The 18,418-nt window shown below is 46.9% G+C and overlaps 1 protein-coding gene across 2 annotated transcripts in view; it reads right to left on the bottom strand.

Moving 5' to 3' along the window:
• Positions 1-18,418, bottom strand: part of ATP2B4 (ATPase plasma membrane Ca2+ transporting 4) — a 93,123-nt gene that overhangs the window by 40,222 nt on the left and 34,483 nt on the right. For both annotated transcript variants that reach the window (XM_079107389.1, XM_079107390.1), the window contains exon 2: positions 7,107-7,767. In XM_079107389.1, the coding sequence (XP_078963515.1) occupies positions 7,107-7,299 (193 nt within the window). In that variant the 5' untranslated portion in view covers positions 7,300-7,767. The remainder of the gene's footprint in view (positions 1-7,106; positions 7,768-18,418) is intronic.

Here is an 18,418-nt window from a genome sequence, read left to right on the forward strand (position 1 = left end):
CGTTCAGCATGCCAGGCCACGCACTCTCTGTCTGCTGAACTCAGCCCCTCGGATACAGTGTGGCCTCAAGGTCACAGCAGAGGACGATGGGCTAGACCACAGTGCTCCCTCCTTTCCTCATCCTGCTCCACAAAGCCGGGCCTGCCTGAGGTGGGCCGCTGCCTCAGGGAAGCCTCCCTTCATCTGCCCCTGCCCCAGGCCTTTTTAAAAAACTCCAGCTCTGGCACAGGGAAGAGAGAGCTCCCTGAGTGCCGTCCCCAGCTCTCTGCTGTCACCTTCTGCACCGCATGCATGTGCTTCCTTCCATCCAGTGTCACATCCCCAATGCTCACACCTTGGAGCTAAATAAAAAGAGTGAAAGGCCATTTTTAAGAGTAGACGTGATATCTGCCTCAGCCAAAGAGGGACTGCCATCTTCCTCCCACCTGGAGAGGGTTCAAGGCAACAAGAAAGTTTAAACAAAAGAAAAAGAAAACTCAAACCAGGGCTGGGATGTAGCTCAGCAGTAGGGTGCTTGCCTGGCATGGGTAGGCCCTGGGTTTGATCCCCAGTACTGCAAAATAGATAAATAAATAAATATGAAATCAAATCAAGCCAAACTCAAAAATATTTGTAGGAGCGGCTGCTAAGCTGCCAATGGATGTAGCATCAAGGTTTGCAGGCCCAGTGGGGGGCAGGGCAGAAGACTTGGCCACATTCTCCCTGTCAAGACGCGGTTGCCCCACCTGGCAGCATTATGCCAGCTAAGCCAGAAGCCTGGCTCTGGCAAGGGGTTGGGTAGAGGAGAATTCATGGAGCTCAGAGTTAGGCTGGGAAGAAAGGGCCCACAACTGTCCTGGCCTCAGTCCTAGGCATGTAACTCAAATGGGACAGGGAATTCCCAGGGTGCACTAGGGAATTCCCTGTGGGGGAGGAGGGACAGAAGGAGGGCACTTTCACTCTCTGTCTTCCCTATTCATCTACCATCTGGCTGATAATGTCGCCTCCCCCATGTCTTACAAAAACCTTTTTGAGCGAGGTGACACATGTCTTAATCCCAGCTAGCTCAGGAGGCTGAGGCAAGATTATTGCAAGTTCAAGGCCAGTCTAGGTAACTTAGCAAAATCCTATCTCAAAATGGAAAATAAAGATAAATATAAAAATAAGAAATAAAAACCTTTCTGATTCCTCTATCAAGTACTGAGAATTTCCTGACGAAGCTATTGGCCTCGCCTCTACCACTTAATATCGCAGTGGAGATGGCCCCTTCCTAGCTGTTGGAAGGCTGCTCACCTGCACTCCTTTCCCTCCCTCCAAGATACTCTTACGGCGAGTCTTTCTCACATCTTAAAACTAGTGCTAACATATGCGCCCAAAGCGTAATGGGCAGAGTGGTCCACAGAATGCCATCTCTGTAGTCATGCCCAGGTGAGTTGTTATCAAGAAGTTTGGCATCTTTAGGACAAGCAGGGTAAGAGTTCAAGGAGATGGCTATCAGGCAGCGGGCGTGACGGTGGACAGCAGCTATGCTTCCAGTTTCAGTGTTGAGCTTTAAACAGAGGGAGGAAAACCAAAGAAGATAGTCCCAGTCTTCCTCTCCCGTCTCTTCCTTCTACATTCACTAACTTGGCCTTCACCTCTCCCAACACTAATGGTCTCTAGAGCAGTGGTCTCTGGGTGGGGAGCACACATGCATCTATTGAGTGTGGGGAAAATATTAGAACTTTTAAAAATTTATTATAAATAAATAAGATCAGTATCAGAAGTACTATTAGTAATACGGAAGTATTGTAGGTGAATGTTTATTGGGGTATAGGTTTGATTATTTTTTCCCTCTTAGACTGACAACACTGATAGAAACTTCAGGGGTGGGGATGTAGTTCATCCCCAGTGGGGATGTGGTGGGGCACTTGCCTAACATGCAGGAGGCTCTACATTCCACACCTAGTGCCCCCAAAAAAGAAAAGAGAACGAAAGGGAGAAAGGAAGAAAGGGGAAGAAAGGAAGGAAAAAAATTTCAGCCTTCCATGCTGAAGAAGAGCCCAGGCCCAACATGTCCCAGCTAGTGGCAGCCTGGACAACTCTTGGTAAAACATGTCATTGCCCTCAAAAGGCATAGCAACACCAACACAGAAAAGTCCCAGAGATCTTAAAGTGGCAGGAGATGTTAATCTAAAACCTGAAGTTAATGTACAAAAGTCCTAATTTGGGCTGTCTTAAAACAGATTCTCTCCTCTTCTGCCATTTACTCCCCAAAGAATCCCAGCAGATACTCAGTAATTATGAAAGGCAAAGACGCTTGCATCATGAGCCAGGAACATTCAGGAATTGGTACCATTACCACAGAGCGTGGCCACACTGGATTTTCCCAAGGCAACTCTGAGATGACACAGGAGTTTTTCCTTCAGCATCTAAGCCCCCTTCCTTTCTGTGCAGTCCCTTCAGCGTAGGTTTCTGTACTGCGTGTTCCCATAATGCCCTATTCTTCCCCAACATAGCACTACGCCAGTATTTCTAGAATTGCTTTCATTTACATGCAGCTTCTCTAAGCTCTTGGGAACGTTCCCCACTGTGCCCCTAGCACTGACTGGGGATTAAATACTTGTATGTTGTTGAGGGGATCAGAGGACTGTTATCTCACTGTCATACCACACTGCAGAGAAGAAGACACAACAGAAAGGTATGAAAGGAATGAGAAACAGAAAGTCCTAACAATATTCTTTTTTTTCTTACATATATATTTTTTGGAACTGGGGATCGAACCCAGGGCTTTGTGGATATGAGGCAAGTGCTTTGCCACTGAGCCATATCCCAGCCCCCTACCAATATTTTTCTACATCCAAATTCAATAGAAATTGTCTTTAGCCTTCAGGAAGAAGCCCCACAATAAATGATCTACTACTTCCCTCCTCTGCTCTTTCTGTTCTAGGCTCAGACCCTCCCCATAACTGCTGGCCTTGCTCCTCTTCAGAAATTATCATTCTTCCTCCTAAATGAGGTAGCACAGGTGAGGACCAACCTGGTGAAGTTCTATGGGGGAAGAAAGAATATGTCCCTTGGGACCACATGGACAAAAAGCGGCGATCTTCTGGCCTGAGTCAACTGAACTGCTCAGATATTTGGGGATTGGAGAGGCTGGGTGGCAAAGGGGTGGGGAAAGATGAAGAGACAATAACAGGAAGGGGATGAAGATTTGGATTCAGGAAAGAAGCAAACAAACTAACAGGATTCTGTTGGTGCAAAATGCTCAGATATTTCCTCCTGATAAGCCCAAGACAATGTACCCTACTCAGGAATTGAAGCCCAGGCCTACATCTTAGTTTTTGCTCATATATCTCCATAAAGACTGAACTCTTAGCTGGGCACAGTGGAACACATCTGTAATCCCAGTGACTCAGGAGGCTGAGACAGGAGGATCAAAAGTTTGAGGTTAGCCTCAGCAACCTAGCAAGATCCTCTACAACTTAGTGAGACCGTGTTTCAAAATAAAAAATAAAAAAGGCCTGGAGATGTAGCTCAGTGGCAAAGTGCCCCTGGGTTAGATCCTCCAAAGGACTGAAATCTTTAGTCACTTAGATTTAGGAATATGTCCTCTTTCAAGTCTCTTCCACCTCTTCTTGTTTCCCTAAAATTTCCCCTTTCGGCTCACACTTTCAGCCTGGCTTCTGGTTGCTGTTGAAGGCTGAGATGGCTGAGCACCTCCATGTCTTCCTGAGTCTACTCATCTCTAGGCTACTGGACAACTCCTACTCCAACTAGCCCATGCATACTCAAGGAACACAGTATTAACAAGAGCATCCAGTCACCACTGCACACTTTACCAGCCATTAAAATGCAAAACAAAATTTAAAAAATTTGTATGCTTTTGAGGGTCTTTGTGTTGCTGCTTTAGCATGAGAGGGCGGAACGTTAATAGACTGTGAGCTAGAGAATGTGAACTATTCCCTCACCTACTACCTGGCAGTAAGACTTTAAGCCAGGAGAGAATATTAAAATTAAGTCCCATCTGCCTTTAGAATTGTGTGAATTCAAGCTAATAAAACCATGTTTGTGTCAGAAATGTTATAAATCCCAAGTTTTATAGAGCCCCTTAGTAGCTATAGAAAAAAAAAAAAACAAACAAAAAAAAAAAAAAAAAAAAAACCAAAAAAAACAACACTCAAACTATATTAAACAAGCAATCATTCCATAGAAAATAAAACAGCCATACTCTATGAACCAATATCCACCTTTTTTTTTTTTTTTTCTTGGTACCAGGGATTGAACACAGGGACACTCAACCACTAAACCAATCCCCCAGACCTTTCTATTTTTTATTTTGAGACAAGGTCTTGATAAATTGCTGGGGCTGGGCTTAAACTTGCAATCCTCCTGCCTCAGCCTCCCAAGCTGCTGAGATTAAAGGTATGTGCCACCATGCCCAGCCTCCCTTTTTTTTTTTTTTTTTTTTTTTTTTGTGCGATGAGGGGTCTTACTATACATTGCCCAGGCTGGCAAGATCTTCCTGCCCCTGCATCCTGAGTAGCTGGAACCACAGGCATGCATCATAGCACCAGGTTCCAATCACCCCAATCTTACTTCGCTTTGGTTTCCAACCAGAATTTAAGCACAGGTAAATATCTTTACTCCTATTACTAGTCTACAGGGGTCTCCCACAGGTAACAAAATTATGCTAGGCTGTCAGGCACCTGATTGTGGTCTTCTGTGGATAAGCTGGCTTTTAACAGCATTAGATCAAGGGGCTACACAGATACTGACACTCTTTTCTCTGGCTGCACAACTAAATAGCTCTGCATCACTCTTGCCTGGGTAGATACTCTTGTGCCTTAGCAGTTCTGTGTCTCCTGTTCCTATCGCTTTGTTTCCCATGCCAGGAGGTCATTGTTGAAATTAGGGGCTAAAAATGACTAACAGAAAGGTTGTTCCCAGTAGCCTGCCTTCTTAGCTGCAGAATAAACCCTATGGTAAATCTTATAGGAAACAGGAGCATGGCAGTGGTCAACTGTGCCAGAGGCAGAAGTCTTGAGATGTTGGCATCACCAGAGTCTACAGCAAGAGAGGCACCTACCACCAGAAGGGGTGGCTTTTAGCCACCCCTGAAATTGGAACTGGTGAGGAATCCAAGAGCATTAACCATGTTTATAACATTTGATATCCAACGCTGCAAGAAAAGTATGACATATGTTGGCCTTTGGGATAGGCCTCTGAGAATCTGACAGTAAATAGTTGCAGCTATAGGAAAGGATTTGGAAAAGTGGAAAACTGGAGAAAAGTCTGGATCCTGCTATTAGGAGCTCCCCAGGTTACAGCTTATTTGGACCCTGAGTTCCATTTTCTAAGAGAAACAACTGACCAGAACAACCTAAGAAGGGAAAAAGAAAGATCCTGCTTAAATTCTGATGGGTGTTTGTAAAACACTGCCTAATCTCAGTGAGAACATAATTAGGTACAGACTTTCATTAAGGTTAATACTGCTGGAAAAGTTACCAAATAAAGAAATTCAGCTGACAAGAGCCAGACAGTGCCCAAAGGGTAGTCATTAGATACCAGCAAAAAGGCAGAGACCGAGCCACACAAAAGCCACCTTCACCAGGTGTCTTTTTATGATCCTAAAGTGAGTGGAGAAAATAGAAAGTAGTTGCAATTACATGTGTAGTAAGCTCATTGGATATGATAATTGTACTTCAAAGGTACTCATATTCTGGCAAATATCTCCAAACACATGGGTCTAATCTGAGACAATGAATTTATTGAACACCTGTTATAAATTTGGACATACACATATATTATATAATCTATGGGCTAACTCTATGGGCTAGGTAATATCAATATTATTTTCAAAGAAGAAACAGACTCAGGGAAGCTGAGTGAACTGTTCTGTGCTATGCATCTAGTAAATGGTAGAACTAATATTTCAACTCAAAGCTTATGAGATAGAAAACTGAATTCAAAAAGTAAAGAGAACATGTAGGGAAGCTCTCTTAGGTTGCAAAGAAAACAAGAGATTTGGCAATGTGCACATATCTATGTAAAAATCTCTCCCTTTCCTTTATCACAAAGTCTAGACTCGTGCTGGGGGTGTAGCTCAGTGGTACAGTACCTGCTTAGCATGCACAAGGAGGCCCTGGGGTCCATTCCAGTACTGAGCACACACACACACTTAAGTCTACACTCCAAACAACTAACTTACAAGATAGTGTTGGTTGGGAGACAAAACCTATTCTTGGAATTCACAAGAAATATAATGTAACCTCTGAGGAGAGCTCAGAAATAGGAGACAAGAGGCTGAAGGCCTCTTAAGGTTAGAATCTTTGCTCCATCTCAGGCTCCTCAATCATGGATTGCCCGACACATAGGGCCAACAAAGAATTTGCTACAAAAATGCTGCAATCTGGCCAAAGTGAGAAAGCAAGTTCCCTTTTGTTCTCTACATTTTGATGAGACAAAATTTCATAACACCATGGTGCACTGGGCATTTGGGCTGAGCTGGCATGCATGAAGCTATATTTTTTTCATTCTTTTCTAAGAATGAAGAAAATCTATATTAATAGTGTATCAGGCAGGGTTGGAAAAAAATCATTTATAATTCCCTAACAGAAAACAGTGGGTGATTGATTCAAAGGTATGGATACCTTATAATTTGCCATCACATTTCTGTGTATAACAAAGTGCTCAAATGTGTAGATGGACTATTAACTTTTTGGTGCCCTCTCCCCATTACACTTTAAGATCAGTGTAAGGAAGCATTATCTTGGAACTCTTCTGTAATCAGAGACTGATACAGAATAAGGGACTAGATGATTATTTGCTGAAAAAAGCATTTACACCATAAACATTTATAAGATAAACATCCTCCTTTCTGTATATCAATACTGAAAAATAAGGAGAGAATGGTTTTCAGAGAATGCCACAGTCCCTAAATACCATTTTTTTTTTTTGGGGGGGGGGGGATAATGGCTATTCATGACCTCACCTCCTTTTAGAGCTTCAGATGCCACACTTTTCCCACCAGACAAAAATATACCAGTGGGGTCTCCAGAAATGTACCTTCCCTAGAAGCTGGAAAACAATATTGTGAGACATTAGCTACCTTTCTCCAATTCCACCACCCCTGAAGTGGCCTTTACCTTCCACAGGGGAGGTTTTCAGTCTATTGCAGAGATTCTGTACACCTCCATAGTGGAGATTAATCTCGTTCAGTCCATCAGTTGAACGCAGCTCCATGAGCTTCCTCAGTTCCATTAACGTGCAGCCAAAGTCCCCTTCATGACTTTCGGCTATTGAGTTGGCCGGCAAGGAATGTTCTAATAGGTTCGTCATTTTGCTTGCGGTTACCAGTCCCTCAACCAGAGAAGATGAGTAGTTTCCCTTCAACAGATCAGTACCTCCTGCCTTCTTGTCCCCACTTCTTCCTGCTTCTTGCTTCTCTGGGGGCCCAGTTAGAATATATATTGACTATATCTTGTGCAGTAAGCTTCAGGGTAGCAAACCCAAACCTAGATACTTTCTTCTGTATGAAGCCTGGAAGTGAGAGGAGGAAGAGGATGGGGGAACTGAGTAGAAGGCGGACCTTGTGTCACGATGATTGGTGTCCCCTGGGTGGTGATGCAAGTGGTTGTCCAGAGTAGGTAGGTTCCTAGTTTAGACTGACTTGCCCAGATGAAGGTGTAAACAGGATGTACATGTTACCATGGAGGCAACCTTAGCAACAACCAGCAACTTTGATGGTAGAGTGGCAGCAGGAGGAGGAAGATGAGGGCTCCCTGGATACTGACGACAGCTGGATTTCTGGAATAGAGTCAAGATAGACAAAAAAGAAACAATTAGAACAGCCATGAGGATCCAGCATCTTCAAGGGCAGACTGTACCCACTCTAGCACAAGGGTGTAGATGACAGTTGATGTCGGAGCTGAACTGATAGGTAAGGCCCAAACTGATGGAACTGACTCAGGGGAGGCCCTATTCCCTGGAAGGGCCCAGCAGCCTGTAAACTGCAATGTAGAGTAGTTATTTCAGATACCCCCCAGTCTTCAGGTCTCAGTCTCCTAAACCAAGTCATACAAACCCCACAACTTTAAAGACTTGGAAATAAAAGGTTATGACCTCTAACAACTCTACTGTTTTCCCTGTTGAGGGACCCACTACAGGATCCTTTAGTCTGTTAAGGCCAGACTAAAGGGCTTTAAGAGGTGAGAAGAGGTCAGAAAAAGGAGATTAGGCCCAAGTGGTCTGGAGGGTGGCTTGCCAATCTGCTGTCTGCCATACCTCATGCCCTTCCCCACTCCCAGTGCACATTTACAAACCAGGAAGACGACTTGATAGAAGATGCCCAAATCCTTTGAGGAACCTTTCAATACTCAATCTTCAGCTATATGGAAATAAGGCAGCTGGTGGCAGTTGTTAATAAGTCAGGTATCAAGTGTGGTTCTTGGGGCTAAGCCCCATCTCTCTTCCAAGAGGCTTTTGTGGGGAAGGACAGAGTAATACTGGCAGTTTTTGATATAGGGTGGGAATTTTCTCTTTTTCTAAAGGGGACAGAAGGACCTCTGAGAAGGAAAGATAGTGAATTTGAAGGCTGTGAATGTTAGAGTTTCTCCAGTGTGGGAGGGATAAGGCAGCTATCAGCTCTGCTAGAGCATGGGGCCCCAGCAAGGTCATCAGGAGGGACAAGTTCACCTGCATGTGACTGAGCACCAGAGGGCCTCAAGTCTGCACAGTAAATATATTAGAGGAAAGCGGCATTTCCCCACTAGGAAGACAAGTGTTAACCTCGCACACAGCTGACTAATTAAGGTGTGGGGAGAACTACGTGTAAGTGAGGATACTGAGGGTTAAAAGCAGGAAGAAATTTGATCCTGAGCCCTGTGCTCAGCTTCAGGCAGGGGCTGGCTGTGTATCATGAGGGGGTTTTGGCCTCACATCAGCCATTCTATCATGGAGGGTCTCTTCCTGAGCGCAGCACCAGAATATGTGGGGCCTGTTCCTGATTCAGTAGTCCCCACCGACTTGAGGGAGTTGCCAGGAGGTGGAGAAGAATTCTGAACCTCAGCCTATCTAATAAGCAGATGACATCCTCACTTCTACCAGTTGAAATAAGCTTAAGAACCATCCGATAAGGATTTGATTCTTTTATAAATTACTTTCTTCAAAATCACGTGGCCAAAGCCCCTGCTGATTTTGAGCAATGCTGTTCCCCACAGATTCCTCTGGGATCAAGGTTGTTACTCCCGCCCAGCAAGGTGCCCCTGTAGCCCCTCGTATTGTAGATTATTATTATTATTTTTTTTTTGGTATCGGGTATTGAACTCAGGGGCACTTAACCAGAGCCACTTCCCCAGCCCTTTTTTGTATTTTATTTAGAGACAGGGTCTCATTGAGTTGCTTAGTGCCTCGCTTTTGCTGAGGCTGGCTTTGAACTCTTGGTCCTCCTGCCCCAGTCTCCTGAGCTGCTGGGATTACAGGTGTAGGCCACGGCGCTTGGATTTCTATCCTAGATTTTAAGACTGCTATGTCTTACAAAGAGTTAAGCAAGTGGTTGTCTGTTTGTTTTCATATCCTACTCTCTTTTCTTTTTAAATGTCATCAGGGAATCCTGGGGAACGAGGTCTCAAAAGGACCTGAGGGTCAACTCCCCTTTATTCAACCTGAACCAGGCATACCACACTCCCTCCTGATCCACAGCCCTGTGGAAAGAAGGGCGCGTACAGTACAATAAGGCGCTTGGAGAAAGGCTGGGTGGGGAGAGGCCACATTTACATACCTTTAATACACCATGTTGTGATAATGGTCCTATTTTATTATTGTTCATTTCTTATGTGTCTAACTTATAACTTATGAATAGATATGTATGTTTATGAAGAAACATGGTAATAGAGGGTCTTGCACTCTGTAGTTTCAGGCCTCCATTGGCTATCTGGGAATACAGCCTCTGCCAATAAGGGATGGTGGTTGTACCACAGGGTTTTCTCTTCCTTTTAGCTTCTCCTCCAAGACTGGAAGGAGTGGGAGTGGCTAGTGAAGCCAGAAACCCATCTTGACCCTTAACCAGAACTCCTTAACCTTTCAAGAGAAAGTGGCAGACAAGGCTCATAGAACATGAAACGGGAAACAGAAGATTTTTACCTCCACCCATTACCACGTTTGCTCCATGAAGACAGGGACTTACCTGTCCTGAGCACTGCTTTGTCCCTAGTTCCTGGGAGAGAAGCCACACAGAGTGGGCATTCAATTTAACATTGTGTTGCAGTTGTTGGATGACCAGTAGCAGATTCAGAGCCAGATTTACCATCTTCTCCTCAGTTATCCTTTGGGCAAATCGCTTAGCCTTCTTAGGACTAGTTTCTCCTTTTTAACTGGGAGGAGAATCAGCCCTATCTTTTCACATCATTTTAAGAAAGTAATAAACAGGATTACTGACCAAAAAAATTAGTGCTTCAAAATCTTGGAAGGATGCCCAGTGTCCAGTACAGGGCTCTCAAGTGATGGAAGAAAGCTGAATTTGACATGAATGAACTTCTGTTATATTAGAAAGTAGAAGGACAATAAGATCCACGTATCCTTCCATTTTTTCCTGCCAGGAACCCCCCCACCCACACTCAAAAGAATGGAAAATTCCAAGGCAGCTTCTTTAACAATAGCCATTAGCTGGGTTATAACCATTAGCACTGTGTCCTGAGTCTCTGGGAAATTAGAAGGGTGAATTCCTTACTTTGAACCTCTCTTTAGGGTACCAAAGGGGAGATTCTTCTACTCACACAGTCCACCAATGGAAAAGAACACCTGAGTTAGGCACTGTGGCACAAGCCTGAAATCCTAGAGACTCAGGAGGCTTAGGCCAGAGGATTGCAATTGGAGGCCAGCCTCAGCAAATTAGTGAGACCCTGCCTCAAAATAAAAAATAAAAAGGGTTGAGGGTTGTAGCTCAGTGGTAGAGTGCCTCTGGGTTCAAGTCTTCGTACTAAAAACAACAACACCACCAAAAACTGTGGAAAAGAATGAGGAGGTCTGTATGCTCCAGGTTGAGCTGGAGACACAAACACAGTAGATTAAGTATCCAGCAGTGGGCACAAAGTCAAAGAGGTGGTGCGTGGTTGGGCGCCCAGGTTTGAGGTGGGATCTCTGTAAAGTTCTGTTGTAATTAGGCAGCATGTCAGGGTGTCCGTGCTTCTCTCTGAGCTCTCTCGAAAATGAACTCTTTGCAACTGCTGAGCTTGCCTGGCCCCTAACCTTATTAGGCAACTGCCAAAGAATAATCTGGAAGTGCTCACGCCACTTAGCCTGGGAGGCACTACCTCTTGTCAGGTCAGGATTAGTCATTTGCCTTGGAATATTCTGGGTAAGGTATGTCCTCACTCCCCATTTCTGGAATTTTGCAAACCTAGGGGAATGATAGGATGCAAATGGGAACTCTTTCAACCATTCCTCCTGGGGCAAGAAATCATATTACTTTAAGTTCTTTTAACTCCTAATCCTCCACCACACACAAAGTTCCATAACATCTGTTCTGTAATTTGTAGACATCATGCAAAAGCACTGTCATATGCATTCCAGGTAGCACAGCTGTGCTCCCCACCTCACAGATGAAGCTGATGAGGGCAGGGAAGACTGCCTGGTACTTTTTATTCCTTCGACTTTATTTATTTTAATTTTTTTCCTCTTTTAAAAATTGCTACATTACAATTACACATAAGGTTGGGATTTGCCGAACTGCCTGGTACTCCTTTTACACATTACTCCTTAGTTTGCTGACAAAGGCCCTTTAAAACGCAGGCATGTCAAAGGACAAGGAAATACCTACGTCCACGTGGAGGAAAGGCTCACCCTTTCCCTGACTCTCTCCCTTTTAGAGTTAACTGTATCACATCTGAGGAAACAGGGCACCCAGGGAGCGTCACAGGACCTCACACTTCCTGACAAGCCAACCTGCAGAGGCCCACTAGCAAGTTCTAGAAATAAGGAGCGCCAGAGACAGCAGTCTGATTCCCAAACCCCCAAACTGTCAGCAACAGCCAGACACGCTAATTTCCTCCCATTTTGTCCATGGAATCCCTTACTCTTAGAGGCTTTCCCAGGGTGCTAAAGAAGAGATGCATCCGCCTGCATGAGGCGAAGGGGTGGCCCTGTGCAGGTTGGAGTGCACCATGTTGGAAGACACAGGGACCCACCCCCGGGGAGGTGAATCCGCCAGGCACAGGCAGCCAAGAGTGAGGGAAATGGGAGAGCGGAGTGGTGGGCCAGGCGGGGCAGGCCTGCGGGCTGGTGCAGTGCCGCAGACAGACCTGACCGGAATACTAAGTGACTCTAGTCAACTCCGGCCTCCGGCTTGTGTGAGGGTGCGGAGCGCTGCTCAGTGGAGCGGACTTGGGTGCCCTGCCCCGCGCTGTCCTCTTCTCTGGGCTGAGAGCCTCTGCTCAGGGGCAAGTTGACACCTGCGGGAGTGCTGGCATCCACCAGGCAGAACCTGAGGAGTGAGGAGGGAGGCCCTGAGGGGAGGAGGCAGGCTGGTCCCACCGGAGGACCTGATATGTGAAAGCTGCTTCCCCGGCAGCGCCTGCAGCCTTTTCTCTGTCCCAGAGTCTCCCTCAGCCCAGGGGAGGTAGGAACAGGGTGGTGGTGGGAGGGGTGGGAAGGGAGGGGACAAATATTTCTTGGGCACTTACAATGTGTTAGGTACCATATGATACATTTTATGTGAAAATCAGCAAGAAGTTCAATATATATTAATATAAGTATTATATAGTGCCTGGGAAAGTGGCTGATATGTACGGGTTGGTCCGTACACAGTCGCTATTATCATTTTACATAAGCTATGTCACTGGATCCTTGTTAACAACCCTATAAAAAGGACATCCTTTTATAGCAGGGACCTAAAGGTTCAGAGAGCCAGGATTTGTGTGCCCTGGTCTGAATCCAAAGCCACCCTGCCTCAAGTATAAGACACATGTTATAAGAAAATGGAAACAAAGCTATGCATTTACTAACGCTTGATGAGAAGACCCACGTAAACTCATCACTCCCTTGCTCAGGACCCCTAAAAGGCTCTGGAATAGGTTAGGAAAACACCTACCTCTTTTGGGCAGGTGTACAGATAGACCCTCAGCTCATCAGGGACAGACACCCTCATGCTCTGCTTACCAGGACCCTGAGCCACGGGGATCTAGAATGGCATAGCTGCAAACATACACGATTCCCACCTGGGAAGAGCCCAGGAGTGGGGAGGGGAGTTTCCTCCATATTATCTTGTCATGCTCTTGATCCAGTGGTTCTTTATGATCTGGGAGAGGCATAGAGAGATCCAGCTCTGGGATAATTCCTGAACATCACCCAGAGTTTTTTAAGCTTTTGCTCTTCTCCCAGGTTCTCCTCTGCTTCCAAAAGGGCAGCGTCCTGCCAGAAAAAACTGGTGAGATGGCAGGCTGCTGGCCTGAAACACCCCAGGCCAGTCCTTTTCTCTGAGGCTAGGAAGCCCACCAGAGGCTGTTCCAGGTCCCTTCTCATTACAGGCCCTCTTTCCATGAATCAGATTCCAGCCTACCCGGCCAGTGCCTGTCACACAGGTCTGGCAGCCACCTTCACCATGGCACTCACCTCCTCCTTTCCTTCCCATGCCCACCCTGCCCTAATTTCTGCTCTAAAGTCTGTTGCTTTGCAGAACTGACCCGAGCACGTGCCCTCCTTTGGAGGCATAGTAAGAAGGTCAGATCAGCGTGTGCTGGCTCAAGTTCAGGTGGTGGGTGGCACTGCTTCTAATCAGCATCCAACAGCCACACCCATGCCAGGAAGCCAAGTGAGGGCTGGGCCACCAAGGCCAGGCCTCTGCACTGACCACAGGATGGCACTCTGTGGCCTGGCCTGGGAACCTGGTGTCAACACTTGTCAAGCCTCTTAGAACCAAGCCTTCTGGTGCTTGGTTCTAAGCTCCCTTCCCCAAGTTCTGGGTTCTGCTGGTTCCTTCCTTCCTGAAAGTGAACACTGCTTCCTGGTTAGGAGGGGTGTGCACAAGGCTGCCATACACCCTCTCCCTCTCCCCAAGTCTACTCTGAAAGCATCTTCTTCAATGGAGCTGCTGAAATGCAGTGTTAGAATCAAAGTAAGTATCTGGAGAAAATGTGTCAATCCTTGACCCCCACATCTCAGGAATCCAGAATTCATCCCTCCTTCCCAGAGAAACCACATGCTTCTTAGTTAAACTGTGCATCCCGTGGATCCAGTCATCTACTCCTGGGTGCGTCTCCCAAAGGAGTTCTCATACAGGGCCTCAAGGCAGCATGTGGAAGGATGTTCACTGACTCACAGGGAGTTGGAAGCAACCTGAGGTCCATTCTCCTAGTGATGGACAGGTAAGACATACTAGCTAGGTAACACGGAGCATTATGCAACAGTTAGAGACACAGATTAGATGTACACATGAAAACACTGCTGATCTTAAAATCACAGTGCCTTGTGGAAGAAAAAGATTTCACAGCTTTTACAAAAATTTAAAATACATGCATCTAAAGCAGTGCACTACTCATTTTAAGGGTCGTATTTAAACAAAAAGACATTTTAGCACATTAGAATGCTGCTCATGGGCAGAGAAGGGAATAGAAATGGGACATGGGGAAAGAGTGAGCAAAACAGGGTCATGTATAGACCTATGATTATAGTGGGCCACAACTGACTCAGCCCTTTGCTCGCAGGTCCAAAATTATAAAATAAAACATGCTATGATGGTAAGACCTCTCAGTCTTAGAGGGGCTGCGTTGTCTAAGACATGTTGTGACAATGTTGGCAAAACTTATCAATTCTGGCCAGATGCCTTCAGGAGGAAAAGGAGAAGGTAGGGTCCACAGACAGGACAAGATTTCTCTAAACGGTGATACTGAGAGTTGACTATAGTTGGTGGCTGGCTTCTGATCACATGGCCTTCTCAGCTCCAGCCCTAGTCAGAGACCCCAGGATGCACCCAGGTGAAGACAGGAAGCTCCAGAGTGTGGGCAGGGAACCATTGTGTGGGAGGAAGCAGGAATGGGCCTGAGAGGTCAGCGTCACCCCTAGCTCCATCCTAAAACAGCATCAGTATTATCAAGATGAGAAAGGGAGCCTGGGGACACAGTCCAGTGATAGGACACTTGCTAGCATGTGTGCAGCAGTACTGGGTTTGATCCCCAGTACTGACGGGTGAAAACAAGAAATAAGAAAAGAAAAAGAAATGGCAGTCCCTTGGGCCCAGAGCCATGGCGAAGATACCACCTTCCAAATAATCTGGGTCACACTGGCCCAGGCCACCTCTGTGTCCTCCTGTGACTTAGTGTGTGTGTGTGTGTGTGTGTGTGTGTGTGTGTGTGTGTGTGTGGTCACAGCAAGCCCAAGCTCAAAAAAATGTAGAGGAGGAAAGCAATGCTGACCACATCCTTCTGCTGGTTAAGAAGGACCAGAGTGGATTTCAGGTGGGGTGATGGTGTCATTCAGAAGGGCTGCGATTTAACACAGAGGAGCTTCCCCCATCCCTCCCACCCAATGGTGGGAAATTCACAGGATCAGGTTTTATCAGAGTATCTGCTTTTCACCCCTAAGAACTGGGACAAAAAGCTACTAGGCCACAGACAGACGCAGGCCTTGGGCAGTGACATGAAAGTATTCAGTATGTCTTCTCTCTTGGGCAACACAGATTGCCTTTCTTGGGGTTGCTGTGGCTTTTCCACTTTTTGGTTCCAAGGGAACAAAGGGGCTTTTTAGCAGCTAGATTGGATCTGGGGTTATTTTTAGAAACAAATTTCAGCAGAATCATGTCATGCTTATGAAGAGGGAGAGGAAGGTCAATCTCCCTTGGCTACGGAAGGCAGGACCTGGCTGCTTCCCGACCTCAGGTTCTGGTGGAGCCCCTAGAGTAGAGGGGAAAGTTGCCTGGCCTCAGACTGAGAGGAGGACACATCTCTCCTACCCTCCTACCCTAAGGGCAAGCTGTGGACAGCTGTTCTATCCTCAGGGGTTCAGCAGGAGAGGAAGCAATGTAACTTTCCTGAGCAACCCAGCACTCACACAGTGGCCCTCATGCCTGGTCAACACGCCCATGACTGCTCACCACTCCATGGCAGTCTCACCTCACAGGGTATAGAGGGCTCCACACTTCCTTTGCCTATCTCCGTCTTTTCTCAGTCCAGCTATTTCCTGGAAGTCACAGGCAAATGAGCAAGTAGAAAAGATGGCATCTGTTAAGAAACAGAGCTGGGGCACTCCCTAGTAACCTGCTATCTCTCTGCCCCATTACACTCTGCCTTGTCACACATGGCACAGACTGCAGCCACTAAGTCAGCCCAGGGCTTTAGAGAGTGGACCGATCTGATCACTTTGGATTGTGGACCGCCCTTGTGCCGGCTTGCATAGTGCTTCAGAGAAGTGGTGGTCTGGTAAAATCCTACTGCTGGACCCTCCTAGTCTCTGGTTTAGGAGAGTTGGGGCAGGGCTGGGGATGCACATTTCCAACAAGCTCCTTAACAAGGCGAGCTGATGCCACTGGTCCGGGGCCCACACTTTGAGAACAGAACACAGCAGAGGTTCTGAAGCATTTCTGCCATCAATCTCATAAGAATCTCCAAGACCACTAGGTCTTGTTGCTCTGAGAATCCAAACCAGGGGTCAGAGCACTGCCCTTGCTCTAGGCTGACAGGAGAAGATGCAGGAAGACCTCGTCACTTCTGTCCTCTTCTCCTGCAGTCCGGGGGTGGGACACTGACCTCTGTTTCCTTCATCCCAGGGCAGCCCCTTCTCTGGAGAACCATGAGTTTCCCAAGGAAAGCCCACCTCCTTTCAGATCTCGAGAAAATAGACTCTAGAGGATGTCACTCAACTTGCTTGAAGCAGCAGAAGCCTGGGTTTATTCAAAAACTTAAAAACATCTCCCCTGTGAGGCTCAGAGGGCTACCAGTCCCCTCCAGGTTCAGGTGGAGCTAAGTCCATCCCACTCCTGTTTCCTGTCTCCACAGGAGCCAGGGATGGGTGGAAATAACACCCAGGTGCAGGCCAAACAAAAGAGCTCTGCTCCCTTCCCTCTCCAATGTCACTGCCCCCACCACATCTGGACTCCAGGCTGCCACTTCTCTGCCAACCGCAGGGCCCCAGCAGGGCCCACCGCCTCCATAACACCTCCCCGGGAGCCTGCCCGCTCCCAGGCCAAGCGGCCGCCCGGCGGCTGGCAGAGCGCAGCAGCTGCTGTTTTCCAGGCCGGCTGACAGGCTGTTATAAACACTCGTTTTAGGTTGCTATGGCAAAGCGAGTGTGCAGCCTGGCTACGGTGTAGCTATTTATGTGCCTGTGATGGCAGAGTGGTCTGTTTTTATTATTTCACTTTTAAAGTTTTCCTTTCCCAGCCCCCTAAAACAGCTTTTAAAAAGGAGGGAGGGGGGAGCCACCAGGACTTTCTCAGGACTGAAAAGAGTAGCCAGAAAACAGAGTTTATGTCTTGAGCCAGGAAGGGGAAAAAGAGAGGGGCACGGATGAGCTCCTTTAAAGAAGGGACCGTGTGGCCTCTGGGCACAAATGTGCCCGGCAGCTTGGGAACTGCAGCCCTGCGGATGCCCCCAGTTTATCAAGGAGAAAGGCCCCAACCCAGGTTCTTGTCACTTTTCTTCCCCTTCTAGGGCCAACAGGGATAATGCCCCCTTTGTCTTCTTCCTCCAGCCCGGGCCTGGGCCCCACCTCAGCAATGCAGATACTAATGATTCCTCCAGGGTTGTGGGAAGAGCAGCTCAGACTGCCACCCTCCCCTGGGCAGCAGGGTTGCCAGCAGAGCTGGGTGCACCTGTGGAGGCACTCAAGGAACAGCCTCTAGGTGCCCCTGAAGGGCACCTCACAAGTCCCTCACTTGTACAGAGAACTTTCGTCTCATTCCCATTCCTCAGGGAGCTGTGGGGTGAAGGGATATCCCTGTATAACACATTTAAGATGGCAGCGAGGATAGCGCGGATCCTTAGCTAGCACCAAGGGGTGCGTTTCAAGATTCAGATGCTGAAAGATGATTCAAAGCAAGGCTGATTCCCCCTTAGACAGTCAAGTCTCCATGGCATCAGACACGTAGGAATGGCTTTTGGCAGAGGAGGTATCAGGGATCAGTTGATCTCCATCTACTGGATAGGACACTGTGGCCCTCGGCCTTGTCCATTCTCCCAACCAAAAATAAAACAATAAGAAAAAGAGTCATAGGCAGCTCCAGAGGGGTAAGAGAGTGGAAGTCACTAGCATATGTGTAAATACACATAATTAAGCTGCAGGTGTGTCCTGACTTGGACGAATAGGCTATAGGTTGCTAATCGCTTTGTGGTATATAAGAGAATCACCTTTCCAGAAGTAGCTGTTTAGGACTCAAAAGATGCTGCAGATTTTATCATCCCTCTTTCCCTACCTTATTCTAGCTCCTTCCTGGTTGGTATATATTTACTAGGAGAAAGAAACATCCCACTGC

The sequence above is a fragment of the Sciurus vulgaris genome (genome assembly GCF_902686455.1).
Source record: "Sciurus vulgaris genome assembly, chromosome: 12".
Lineage (NCBI taxonomy): Eukaryota > Metazoa > Chordata > Mammalia > Rodentia > Sciuridae > Sciurus > Sciurus vulgaris.